The 14,469-nt window shown below is 38.4% G+C and overlaps 1 protein-coding gene across 1 annotated transcript in view; it reads right to left on the reverse strand.

Moving 5' to 3' along the window:
- Positions 1-14,469, reverse strand: part of LOC139736632 (protein RRP5 homolog) — a 39,537-nt gene that overhangs the window by 16,228 nt on the left and 8,840 nt on the right. The window contains 12 exon segments of the mRNA XM_071647383.1: positions 329-448; positions 1,753-1,892; positions 2,610-2,741; positions 5,884-6,109; positions 6,929-7,102; positions 8,078-8,278; positions 8,978-9,159; positions 9,455-9,635; positions 10,347-10,493; positions 10,847-11,029; positions 12,067-12,279; positions 13,047-13,160. Of these exon segments, the coding sequence (XP_071503484.1) occupies positions 329-448; positions 1,753-1,892; positions 2,610-2,741; positions 5,884-6,109; positions 6,929-7,102; positions 8,078-8,278; positions 8,978-9,159; positions 9,455-9,635; positions 10,347-10,493; positions 10,847-11,029; positions 12,067-12,279; positions 13,047-13,160 (2,013 nt within the window).

The following is a 14,469-nucleotide window of genomic DNA, read 5'->3' on the forward strand; positions in this document are numbered from 1 at the left end:
GGGGCTCTTGGAATGGAGGAGGGGAGGATTTACATAAAATTTGGCAGGAAAATTGTTCTGATTAAAATTCAAACATACTTACAAGCTATCCAAATACATTAACACAACAGATCATTATGGCCACATTTTATCAAACATTTCATTATGACTACCAGTATATTGTAATTCATGCAAACATGCTTTCACTTTTGGACCACAAAGCTGACCTTGACACAAGACTCTACATTAAGAGCCAAAATCTGTGCACTTATTAAACTACAGGATATCTGCTATTAACCCGAGAGTGTGAAATAGAGCAAAAGAGATGGTAGAACATGATGTAACTTACCTCTTTTGCTGGCACGTACACAAAGACGCCAGATGCAGTCTGGACCAAAGCAAAGTCATCTTTGACTAGCAGGACTGTAACACTGTCTCCTGTGGTGAGATTTTCCAATTTTTTCTTTGCCTGAATAGGAAGAAACACTTTGTTTCCTGTTGGCAGTCTCAGATATGCCATAATATTCATTGTATTTCATAAGTATTAAAGTTGCACCTTTTACATGCACAGAATAAGAAACATGTGCAAAGTCTGCTCTGAAAGGAGTACATTACAGAGCAGTGTATGAATCAAAATTAAAACACTGCCATTTTACACATAACTTTACACTACCGTCAAAGCACATCACGCCGTCCCACATGATGCAGCCATGTCTGACAAACTGAACATTAGAATTTTGAAATTCTATGTGTTTTCATGAAACAGTAATAGTGTAAGTGGTCACTGTAATGGACAGTTGTATGTTGACTTTGATCAATTAAGTGAAATCAGACAAACAGAATGCAAGATGTATCAAAAGAAAGTTACAGAACTTTGAGGTTTCACGTGTTTTATTACACATTGATGTTGATCACTGTGATGTTCACTTTTCAACTGTAGTCCTACCCCCTGCCTACAAGGTGATTGCCGGGACTTGCCTCCAAGTTGGCAAGAGACTTTCGCATTTTTTTAAAAATTTGTTTATTTTTTTCCAGGTGGGTAGGGAATATGCAAAAGTTTTTTGCAAGAAATTCACCATTTTGCCCAGGTGGGCTGGGAATATACTGAGGTTTGAGAACACACATTTACTTTGAGAAATATTTCTGAGTGCTCCAAATACTGCCCAGCCTGTCGGAGACTTGGCATGAGATTTCTATGCAACTATTGCGCGGCTTGTCAGGGACTTAACCAGGACTTTGCATACTAGTGTAACATCCTAAAAATGCAACAGCATGCCATCTGCGGGTACCCAGGGGTCAAGATTACAATGGACAAGTGCATAATGCCCCTTAAAGTCCCCTGTATTCTCAACTAGTCCACATAGATAGTTCTTTATTGGTCAAATCAGCATTATGCAAGGGGATGGTCTGGGCAGTCATGCATACATTTAGGCACACAACACATGTACACAAAGATGATGGAAATGTTAAAGATACTGACACATCTGAGACAAGCAAACAAACAAACAAACAAACACTCAAAACAAAGAAGTATACACAAGTGCAAGACTAGTATAAATCCCTGATTTAAACTATGTAGTAACATGTGGATTGCTTGCAGAAAGAGAGAAAGATTACATACAAACAAATGCATACTAAAACAAACACTAACACAAATGCACACACACAAACAGGAAGAGGATGATATTTATGCATCTTACTATTTACAAAGTAATCTGAAGTAAAAAGGGTGTAAGCACAACACAACAGTCACAGGAGAAGTGCAGAATTCACCTTTTTGCTTTTTGATTTTGCCCGTTTCTTGCATTCTGCAACAAGTGTTTCCTTGATGGAGAGTTCAGCAACTCTATTGGTCAGGTCCACATTGAGTACACAGGCCTCTAAGGTATCCCCAACATTTGGTTTTGCCTTCCCTTTGAGATAACAAGAAAATAACAAGGACTGATGATATCTTTATAAGTCTTTTGAAAGCCAGAACAATATCATACTCTGCACCCATGTGTGAGGATTATGTACATACCAAAATATTGTTGAATACGCCTATGTAATACTTAGTGCAATGATAATGACAGAGCCAAAGGCTAGTGGAATCTCTGACCCCTGGTAAATATAAACACAGACAATCAATAACTTCACATGTAGTAGTACACATATTGAAGGTCTAATGCAGACATGGACGGAATGTATTTAAAAAGAAAATGACACAGGCTTTACACTTCAGTCATATTACATTAGCTATCCCATGCCATAATGTCAAATTTAATAAACACAAAGTTCATGATACCGAATGTTTTGTCTTAAAATGACCTAATTTGATATTTACTATGATTGTAAGAAATGGACTCATCATTCGATTAAATATAATATTAGATGGCTTTGACATAGCATGCCTTGCGGATATGAATGAATGTCAAAAGAATTTTTTATTTAACTGTTAAGAAATTGCACACACTTCAAAAGGAATTCCACTATACAGCTGTATGTCTTATCCTCATGAAATTGAAATGAAAAAAAAAAAAAGAAGCCCATACTGTTGCATGTTTAAGCTTACACAAACAGGTCAACCTAACTGACATCAGCTGACCCTTTCAGCATCTCTTGACCTTTTGATCATGTCAAAGTCATCCTACCTGTCATATGGTGCTGAGAAATGACCGCATCCACACCATGGGGAAGGGAGCAGACGAGCCCCTGTCCCTGGGTGTGCCTGACTGTCGCGTGGACAACTGAGCCAACGGTAAGCGAGATGAGATGCTTGAATTCTGGGGAGGAGATGAGGAAGAGTTAAGAGGACACAAATGTGGACTTTAGACACCTCTATATCCATACCTCAGCATCAGATGATGAACAAAAGGGAAATATTGTGCGATACACTCTGCTGCACTTTTCTGATGAGACTAAACTTGTTTGAATTTGCAGAGCAAACATATAAAGACTGATATCATTTTCACTTTGGTAACAAGAAATAAACTTCTGGACAAAGTAAATCGCAAACTGCTTTGGATGGTAATGTAACAAATTTATGTCCTTCCAACATGTCTCATAGCATCATGTTGAACAGATGTAAAAAAATATTAAAACAAATTTACAACTAGAAATGTCGCTATGGCGAATGATGCCTCTGCCATAATGCATGATTCTCCCAATAGGCGTATAGTACAATGTCTTCACAATGTGTGATCCATGACAGTTTCACATAACTGGCAAAATATTGAAATGACAGGTTTGTCAGAAATGTGTTGAACTGGGTTTGCTATAATTTTCTAAGGGTGCAGGTACACATATTTGGGGAATTGAGAATTTTTACTTGAATTCTGGTGGACCTTTTTATAAGTTTATGCATTGAGTAATTTCCAAGGTATGAAGAAAGAGTGTAATGACGGTACAAAATAGATTTTTTTTTTTTTTTTTTTTTTTTGGGGGGGGGCATTAAAACCTGGCCTTTGACCCTTAACCTCTGATTTTTGACCTTCAGGCTAGAAATTTCCTGGAGAATCTCCATTAGGTAATGCATGTATTAAGTTTTGAAACTAATAATGCAAGCATTGCATATACTAGTATATGAGGAAAATAGTAAAATTTTGAGGAGTTGACCTTGACCTTTGACCCCCTGACTATTGACTCATGACCCCTCAATTCCCTAGATAATCCCTGCCAGTCAGTACATGCGTATGTACCAAGTTCCACGAAGATACATTGAACCATTTGCGAGAAAAGTGATATTGCAACATTTTCACCTAACCTTTGACCTTTTAACCTTTGACTTTATGACATGAAACTCTCTCTGGAGAATCTTTACGCAGTAGTACATGTCCACATCAAGTTTCAAGAAAATACCTTTGGGTATTGCATAGATATGGGGGAAATTGCAACATTTGTAGCATTTGACCTTGACCTTTTGACCTTTGACCTCTTGCCAATGCCACTAAAATCTACTCAACTAATTGTTCCATCATACATCCTCCTTGGACCAAGTTTGGTGAAAGCTGCTTCATCCAGTTTTGAGTTATCACGTAAACAGACAAATTTTAGGATTTGACCTTGATCTTTGACCTCTGTCCGATTTCACTGAAAAACTAATCAAGTAATTGTCCCATCATACATCATCTTCCAACAAAGTTTGGTGAAATTTGCTCCATCCAGTCTTGAGTTATCGCGTAAACACATACAATTTCATGATTTGGCCTTGACCTTTGACCTTTAGCCAATTTCACCCAAAATCTAATCAAATAATTGCCCCATCATACTTCATACTTGGACCAAGTTTGGTAAAATTCCAGTAAATATTACTCAAGTTATCGCGTAATCGAAAGCGCACGGACGGACGGACAACCCGAAAACATAATGCCTCCGGCACCACTTCGTGGCAGAGGCATAAACTAGATATATCGCTATGGCGACTGATATGCCTCCGCCATAATGCATGGTTCTCCTAATAGGTGTATAGTACAATGTCTTGACAATGTGTGATGACAGTTTCACACAATTGGCAAAATATTAAAATGACAGGTTTGACACAAATGTGCTGAATGTTCACTTTCCTAGAACTAGGTTCAATTGGATGAATGATTAAAATGTCAGAGTGCAGGTATTTGGGGAACTGATGATTTTTACTTGACTTTTGACCCTTTTATAAGTTTATGCATTAAGTAATTTTCAAGGTATTGAGAAAAAGTATAATTTCAGTATCAAATGGGAAAATAGCATTATCTAAATCTTTCGTTTGACCTTTGACCTCACAGTTCCACAGAGAATCACTGTTAGGTAGAACATGTATAAATATGTAAGTTTCATGATGATACCTTGATCTACTTTCGAGATATGGAGGAAAAAGTGCAATTTAGCACTTTCACTTGACCTTTGACCTTTTGACCTTTGGGCAAGAAACTTCCCCAAAAATATATATTAGGTAATACATGCCATACATCAAGTTTAAAAAAAAAACACCCTTCAGGCATATTGCATTTTAAGGATAGTGATATTTTGAGGAGTTGACCTTGACCTTTGACCCCCTGACCTTTGACCCATGACCCCAAACTTCCCTAGATAATCACTGCCCATCGGTACAAGCATATATACTAAGTTCCATGAAGATACCTTGAACCATTTGCGAGATATGGAGAAAAACATGAAATTTCAATTTTTTTTCACAAAATGACCTGTGACCTTTGACCTTTGACCCTGTGACCCTAAAATCCACACAAAGTATTATCCCCCAAGGATATACCCTCATACCAAGTTTGATGTAAAACCACCACACGGTTCTTGAGATATCGACAAAAACAAAACGGGACGGACGGACGTACGGACGGACGTACGGACGGACGTACGGACGTACGGACGGACGGACGGACGACCCGAAAACATAATGCCTCCGGCCACTTCGTTGCGGAGGCATAAAAATGTAAACATTGAAAACAATGTGCTTAGAATATGCTTCACTTTCCAACTGGCACAAAAGACAGTACATCATGGGAGGATAATTTTTCTGTATCTTTACTTCAAATAATACTTCAGATGTATGATCACTTACACATATATTTCAGTGTTCATAGAGCTTTTGTGTTAAATGTTATGTTATGTTAACAATGCAGAAGTTGATGTCTGCAGACAGATTGCATTGAAATAAGAGAACTAAAAGAGTTTTTTTTTAGGGGGTACTCTTTTTATGGTTGAGAAGCTCTAAAAATCATTATATAACCTTGCATATAACTGAAAATAACATCATTCTGTCTTTGTGCAAGAATTGTGACACTGTAGATTAAATAATTATGGACTGCCATACAACTGACATCATTATTGTAAGATAATCACACACATCAATCCAAAGTACCAGACTTTCACACTTTAAAAACAAAACATGTTTCTTCTATCTTATCGTTTCTGTAGAACATCTGTTTTCACCTTTCTTTTCTCTGAGAATCAACCCCACACGGTCTCTCTCTGTAAAGTATGTCTCCAGACGAGTCAAAGACCCGCCAGACAGGTCGTCGCCATGGTGACACTCAGACACCCTGAGAGACACCAGAAAGCGTTTCCTCTCCAAATCCACCTCAGTGACCTTTGCCCTCAGTGTCTGACCAACTTGGAAGATCTTGGATGCTTCGGAGACATATTCATCAGCCATGGCCTGACAACGAACAAAGCAATTCCATTTTATAACAAAGATGCACCTACTTGTTATTCTTCAGACAACTGCACATGTAGGGCACATCGAGATATTTGATGTAACATTCGAAATATCTGAATTATTTCAATAACATGGCAGCACCATGTCTCTCTGTGTCTACTGGTTTATAAGCTCACACTTTAACTTGTACACACAGTCTATGTCTCACGCAGTTGTGTAACACTTTACTGTGATATAATCTGCCATTTCAGCCAGCATCAGCCCAACACTACTTCCTCCAAAAATATGAAAATCTGTGAAATTTATGAGCAGTAATGGCTACTGCAATCCAAAGAGGCTGTAATAAATGTAGTGCTCTGTGAGAAGTTTAGTAAGGCAAACTCAGAGTAAAGATGACATTTTAAAGTCAAATACACATCTCACACAATTTTATCCAAAGTGAATATCCACCGCACGACATTCACATTAGAGGTTCTGGAGTAGGGTAAGTCCACATCTATGGTGCCCAAGCTTGATTTATATCTATGATGCACAAACTGAATAATTTGATAACTTGTTACATTCATCCTGGCAAATATTTTGAAGTTGCCCCTCATTTCTCTGTCGATGGGGCATACACAGTTACCAGGTATTCATACATGTACCTAGGGCAGCATTCAAGCATCTTTCTTATATATCTTATATCGCCATCTCCATTTTTTTTCAACACATTCAAATGATTACAGGTGAACAGGTGGCATACTGGCACCTGGGGAAGCTAAGCTTCGAGAGCTAAAATCCAACTATGTGTAAAGCATACACTGTTGGGTCAACACTTACAGCTTTAGGAGCCAAACCAACAATTTTGTTGGGAAACTCGACGAAGACCCCAAATGACATTGCATGACGCATCACACCGACCAAGTCCATGCCAGCCTGCAACTCCTCAAAGTTCCTCACAATCTCAGTGTTGTTACGAGAGGCCATGATCAAAATGGGCTTGCATGTCACAAACTAAGTAACAAGTGGTGGTTAGTTAAGAAATTAACAACTTCAAAAACATAAACAGCACACTATTTTTTTTTTAATCTACCAAATTTAAGATGGGTCATAGGTTTGTTGCTTAAACAACTCTAGTTTATATCATGATGGATTTCCAAAACAGAGTCACAGACTTACATGGCTATGAGCTACACAAAATACAACTAATAATCAATTTACAGAATAGGCCATAATGATGCTTTTATGTCACATCAAGAAAAAAATGAGATGCAATGTGTCGTAATGAAATTACTGTTCTTCATATCAACCATATAATTTTTCTGTCAGTATCATATTTCAACATATTTCAGAAATGATGACAAAGTAATTATCCTAAACTAGTACATACAATATGCTCCAAATCATTACTGAGAATTATGCTTTTGTTAACTCTGGGTGGTGACTTTCATAGAGCCTTGCATCTTTACTTGTTTGTCTCCAAAGACATTTTTAATTAGACAACTTTTAACATTGTTGCTGTTCTGCAATAGTACTGTTTGTTCTACACTATCATACAACACTATTTTTATCTTAAAGGGGATGGCTAGTAACTGATCAGTGGGAATCAGTGGGAATGCTGGGGGATGATTGTTCCAATCCTTGTGGGATTCATTTAAGAGTACATTACATATCTATTGTTGTGTGAAAATTGTTTGCTTCAGAATGGTCTCATATTCAAGTAATGTGCAGTTTAATGTTTCCAGGTCAGTATGCCTGTACAGTGACGGGGCATTAAACTGCACACTACTTGACTATGAGACCGTTCTGAAGCAAATAAGTTTCACGCAACAATAGATATATAATGTACTCTTAAATGAATCCCACAAGAATTGGAACAATCATCCCCCAGCATTCTCACTTATTCCCACTGATCAGTTACTAGCCATCCCTTTTAAATGTGAAATGCATAAGCTTAGAGTCAATATGAACCAAAAAGAAGAAGGATACAGTCATCCTGGTCTTAGCATTGTGGGACCACGTCATTGCCTGGTCTATCACATCGCCCACAGCATAGCTAGCCATCAAAGCCTCACAGTTCTCCACATGATCTGACAGGTGCGTCTTGTGAATGAAAGCAGACTGGCCGTTGGGCAACAGGGTGACAGAGAGACCCTCTGGCTGGACCTTGGTCACCTTCACTTTGACCATCTGCACATGTCAAAGATGTAAAGGTTTTACTCCATGTACTCATGTGTATATTCATATTTAACAGAATAATCAAACTTACCAAATCTACCCCACAACAGACCAGGTTGGTAATTTTACGGCTTTAAAGAAACGTGCCCCAAGTTTTCATGACGATACGATGCAGGAGGAAAAAAAATCACATCAGGTGATGAATTTTTCTGGAGGAGATTCTGAAGATGATTTGGAAGCTGATGACTGGAAAGACAATGAAAGTTGCAAAATTTCATTCAGACAATGCATCTAAGATGATCAAAATTGAAATAAATTGACTGCAAAGGTATGCAATTATTCAAACGTTCTACTTCACAATAGAGACTTCACCCACTAAAGGAATAGAAATGTGCTCTCATCTTTCTGCCCCTCCCCTACCCTCCCCTCTTCCTTAATCCCCCACCACATGCCACAGATCAGAATATTGAGGCCTGAATTAAAAAACATACCAGGTAGTCTAATCCAATCCATAGTTTGAAATTCACTCCATTGGCTTAGTACGCGTGAAGTAGGCATACCTTGCACATGCCCCGTGTCAGCATGTATTAATACATGGATGTCCGTCGGCATATGCTATGTGTCAAATGCCTTTTAGTGATTAAAATACCTATATCCACGGACTAGATTACGGCTACCTTGTTGAATTGTAGCCTGAATGTTACAACGTACCTTAAGACACTCAAACCTCTTGGTCTTCTCTGCTGCCGAATCATCCTTCCTCAGTGATAGGGCGAGTTTCTCGTTCTCTGGGTCAACCCTGAAGACACGACATTTCAGTGCTTGGCCCACGTAGAAGTTTTCTGCTGGGGAGGCCTCCTGCCTGATTCCTAGCTCTACTCTTGGAACGATACCTTAAAGGGGAAAAATTCAAAACAGTATCAGACAAGATTTTGACCATGCTGTGGAGTCATAATAAAAACATGTTAGAAAATAATGACTAATATTTTGCCAAACCGTGCACACCTAAATCAAAGCACATTACAAATAATGAAATACGATAAAATCATATTGAGGCCCAAAGAAAAAAAATGGGTTTTCAAGTTGAGAAATTGGAAATATCAGGCATGCTAAAAAGCTTTTGGACAAAAAAATAAAGCTTGATGCCATGATGGTAAAAGCCATATCAGTTCTCTGCTCTGTCTGTACCTTTGACATTGTTGTAGAAGTTTACAATCAGCCCGAAATCTTTCACAGCCACCACACAGCCATGGATCCACATTCCCATTGTTGCCTGAACATAAGATGTGAGAACGGGCAAGGTGGATTTCACCATCGTCTTCTTGTGGGTGAGAAGGACACGTCTCTTGGCTGGCTCCACCACTATGACCTGGTTGGGATATGAGAAATGATCATCAGATCAATGATTCTCTGAGAATGCATAATCTAGGCAGTGTTATGGAGAGGTAGGAGGCGTTACTGTCATCAATTTCATGAATTTTTGGCCACTTCCTGGCTACCTATGTACATTCTAAACACGTTGCGTGCCCATGGATCAGCCACAATCCCTATTTCCTTATAGGGACATTGGTATTTGACTGCTATACAGCACTGAGGTTCCATCAATCTGTGTAGAATTGCATTTGTATAGAATTTCATCAATCATACTTGAGGCTAATGGACATATCCTTTTGGACAAACAGTGAATAAGTAAATCACACTACACTGAGAACTGCATTTCAAAAGCATGACAGGCTACCCTATGGCATCATGACACAGTGATAGCAAGAACACTAACAAATAGCTAGTCACCTCCACTGGTACTTGACAGCAGTTCCAACTCATTACGAGTGATTCTACAACCATTTGTTGTTTGTCAGTTTCATGTGTTAAATCAGACTTTAGAAAGCCTAAAGAAGTCATAAATACCAGAAATATATGAATACATTGACTAAGAATGAATGCTTCTGAAATATATCTTCTACTGATCAAACATCACAGACATCTAAGCAGCATCTACCCCAACCATTTTACATGTTGCATCCAACTGAAATTGCATTACAAACACTACCAAAACATTCACTGTTGACAATTCTTTTACCCTCAGTTCAATTTCTGATCCCACGGTGAACCGCTCGTGTGGCTTTTGAATTGGCACATCACCAAGATGGGTCCGTGGGACAAAGCCATGCACCCTGTCCTGGATCTTGACTGCCACACCCCTTGGGGTCACCATCTCTACCACACCCTGGCAGCAAGAGAGATATAAATGTATAGCAGAACATACAATGTATGAAGACATTCAAGCAGAGGAAAGGACAGGGGGATGACATGAATAGAAGCGGGAGAATAAGGCTCAGCTACTCATTGGACAAACAGCTAGAAGTCATACCATCAAGCCAGAATACAACATGACCTTTATCAGTGATTCATAGATACAGAAGAACTATTACACTGAAATCCAATGAGCCAAAATATCAGAACTTTTGGCAGTAAGGGGAATTCACATTAAATGTTGACTTCCATGCAAGACAAATAAAAAAGAGATCTGAAGAGAGAAAGAGAGGTTGAGAGGAAGTTATGGGAAAGACCAGATCATACCTTAGTCAGCATGCCTGGTTTGATGTCCTTGACGCCCAGAAATGGCTTGTCCAGTACACTCTGTCTCATGGAGACAATGGCCAGCCGGTCAAAGTAGCCAACGTCCAGGACTCTACACTGGACCTTATCCCCTAGACTCCTGGCTGAGTGTCTTTCTTGCTTGTCATCACAAAGGTGTGTTTGCTGGATGAAACAACAAAGTATGTGAAACAATATTGTATATTAGGAATGCTTCAGTGCTGAAATCTCATTAAGATTTATGTACAACCAACTATTGAAAAATTCGAACAAGGAACTTTGTTTTTTTTTTTTTTTGTAGATGAGTCCTTGCATGAATAAAATTATGAACAAGTGAGGTTGGTCAAAGTAGAAAAAAAAATCATACCTAAATTTTGTGTGAAAGTTTCCGTTTCACACGACAGGTCTTGGAGGCAGCCTTTACTTAATGAAAAGGAGAGTAAGACCCTTACATCTTAAAAAGAATCAAACAAGTTATTACTAATCTTTACTACCCTCTTCTCTTGATTTTTGCATTAAATCTGTTCATTGAATCTTTAAGCTGCCTCATGCAAACCCATTTTACAGTGTCCCTATTATCTAATTTTGAGTATAAAACATTTACATAGAGTGGACATAGATTTCCAAATCACATTGTAAACGTTCAAGAAAATCATGTCACAACTTTGACAACAAAAATACAAGACATACGCGATAAAACAATAACTAAAGAAAAATCTAAGTTTTTAGGATATGGTTTTATCACCATGAACAGCATTAAAATCCTGGATGGATCCAACCATATGGAATGACCAACAAAAAACAAAAACAAAAAAAACAACAACAATCAATCCAGATTTGTTTGACTGCATCATGTGATCACTCGGTCCTTTGACTTGTACGTTTAAATCTGTTCATATATATAATATCAGGATTGGGAAAAGGGAGCATGGTGAAAGAAATGTCAAAGTTATGTACAGCATGTTAAGGTAAAAGAACTGAAAAGTATGGGCATCCTCCCAGTGTAAATAGTGGGTCACCAATATCAACAAACAGTATACCCGTACTTGACAAGATTTACCTCCAATGACAATATCCTACAATGCGTCACTTAATTTCACCTCCTTATAAGGGATGGCAGCTTGATCTAAACTGAGTTCTAATCTTTTGAAATCACATGTCTACACACATTAACATGTTGTATTTCATTCAAATCCACTCACATAGACGATTCCTCTTGTCTCAGGTGTGAGCTGCACCAACACGCTGATCTTCCCAAACACTCTCACAATGGTGGCCTCTTTGAAAATATCTCCAGGTGCTACATCAGCAAAAAGCCTCCCGTCAGGGTCGCAGGTCGACTTCTGATGGACGGCAGTCAGACTCAGTCCAAGAGATTTTGTGGTGGGGCAGTTGTAGAGAACGACACCTGTTAGCTGAGAAAACACATCACAAAATATTGTATACATTATATATTCAGTGAGTCTATTTTTTTTTGTGACTTGGAACTTGCTAACAATTTCAGAAATGGTTAAATTCACAGTTGTGGAGTACAATAATGGATAAGGAAATGTCGAACAACATGTGCACATCACATTCATGTCAGGATCACAGTTAATTTTTTAGCACATTTTAAAATTCACAATAAGTGCTTGACTCACAAATTTTTGCGAAACCTCAATAGATGAAAGTAAACAAAACCAACAAGATAGTCAAAATATTACAATCAGTATCATCCCTTCATCATAATGGCCACTCATACCATCTTCATTGCCATTATTAATGGAATTATCGTTTTCACCATCACTTTCATCAACGTCGATGACCTTGACAATAATAGTGCTGCCATAATCATGCAAATATCATTTTCATCAGACAGTAACTTCAGTTGGGTGTTATGTTTTAATCTACGTAGGCATGATAAGCCACATTTAAGATCACTGGACTTTCTTTACAATCACAGTCATGCAGTCAATTTTCACGAGTATGTGCTCCCTAGGTTGTCAATCATTTCATTCACAGCCAGTTTTCATTTCAATCTTTGTTATAATTCTTCCCATGGGCAATCAACAATTCAGCAACATCTACCTACACATGATGTACATCAAAATAGAAACATTACCACGATCTGTAAGAATCATTGAACAAAAAACACTGGTGATTGATAACCTAACACAAGTGTGGATCATCCATGAAGTCTTACCATTTGGCCAATCCTGTAAGTGTCAAGATCCTCAGATTTGTCTTTCACGTGGATGACATCCACACAGCCTTTGTACAGCCCAAGGATTTCCACTGCCAAACAATTTGGAAGAATCTGATGGAAACAGCGAGAGTGAGTGAGAGAGAGGGGGAGAGGGAGGTGTCATTAACATGCAGGATGTGGTTTAAACATGGTGCTGGGAAATATATGGTAATGGTGAATTGTTCTTTCTTGGTAAAGTGGCCCCTGCTCAATTAGAAGAGGTCAGGAGAAAAGCTTTCCTCTTGTTTAAACAGGGCTCCCACTAAAAGGAGACTGCTAGATGATTTTCAGATCTTTTCGCTTGAACATCTTTAACCCGTTGAGGATGATTTGATTTTGCTACAATATGTATTTCCCATGGACGCTTGCCCGAGTATACTCTGGATTGTCCTCAACGGGTTAAAATGGTTAGACTGGGTTCAGAGTTTCATAGTTTATAGCACCTGCAATGAGGAATAAAACTGTTTTCAAAATTCATAACAAGTCCCAATGAATGAGGATGATGATGTAGCAGCTTCAGATAAGAATGCACAATTGGGTGTAAAGGAAGTAGAACAAAAGAAGCATGCAAAAATTGTGGAAAAATGTCAAGGGGGGTTGATAATGCTACTGCTTTGAAAGTTATCATTAGTCATGGACAGAATGTGTTAATAGAGCATGCTGAATTTCAGCTTAATCTGATAATCCCTTCATTGTTGTTGCTACAGTCGTTTACATCCTGTTTTTGTCCTATTCATCTCACAGGTAGCATGGCTTGGCAAAGACTAAGCGCTTGAATAGCTCCTGTACTTCAGAGCCTCTTTTCTTAGTTCACACTTTTCCAGAGTGTGTGCTTTCTTTCCAATATTTAGATAGGTTAAGAGAGTCCATTTGAGTTGAGTTATACATCATTTTAAAGCTTAGAGTTTGCTCTTTCAGAATCTGCACTTAACTAAAAATCCATGCCTGGCAACTTCTTGCTGGCTTTGTGGTGCAGGGTCACAACTGGGTTACTGCTGCCAGTTTTGCATACTGTAAAAGTGGACATTTTTGTGGTGTTGAAATTTTCGCGCATTTCGCACAACCAGAAGCAAGCACAAAAATAATAGTGTGTGAATATTTTTCCTTGCCATATGTTCCAGTAAATGATGTTTTGATTCTGCGGAATTAAAAACACGCGAAACTCTTCTTACCCAGCCGAGTGCAAAAAAATTGGTAGCGCAAAAATATCCACTTTTACGGTAATCCCAAAAAGCACTGATGCAAATGTTAGCACATGAAATAAACTTACACTACTTGTGCCAAAGAGCAAGAAAATAATCATAATCTCATAATGGCAATTTAGATGTTCTTGAAGGGCACACAAGCAAGACCCTAATTATCACATTTCCGGGATAATATT

This window comes from Diadema antillarum, unplaced genomic scaffold (assembly GCF_040938485.1).
Source record: "Diadema antillarum isolate AM-2024a unplaced genomic scaffold, OU_Dant_1.0 seq00000659_RagTag, whole genome shotgun sequence".
Lineage (NCBI taxonomy): Eukaryota > Metazoa > Echinodermata > Echinoidea > Diadematoida > Diadematidae > Diadema > Diadema antillarum.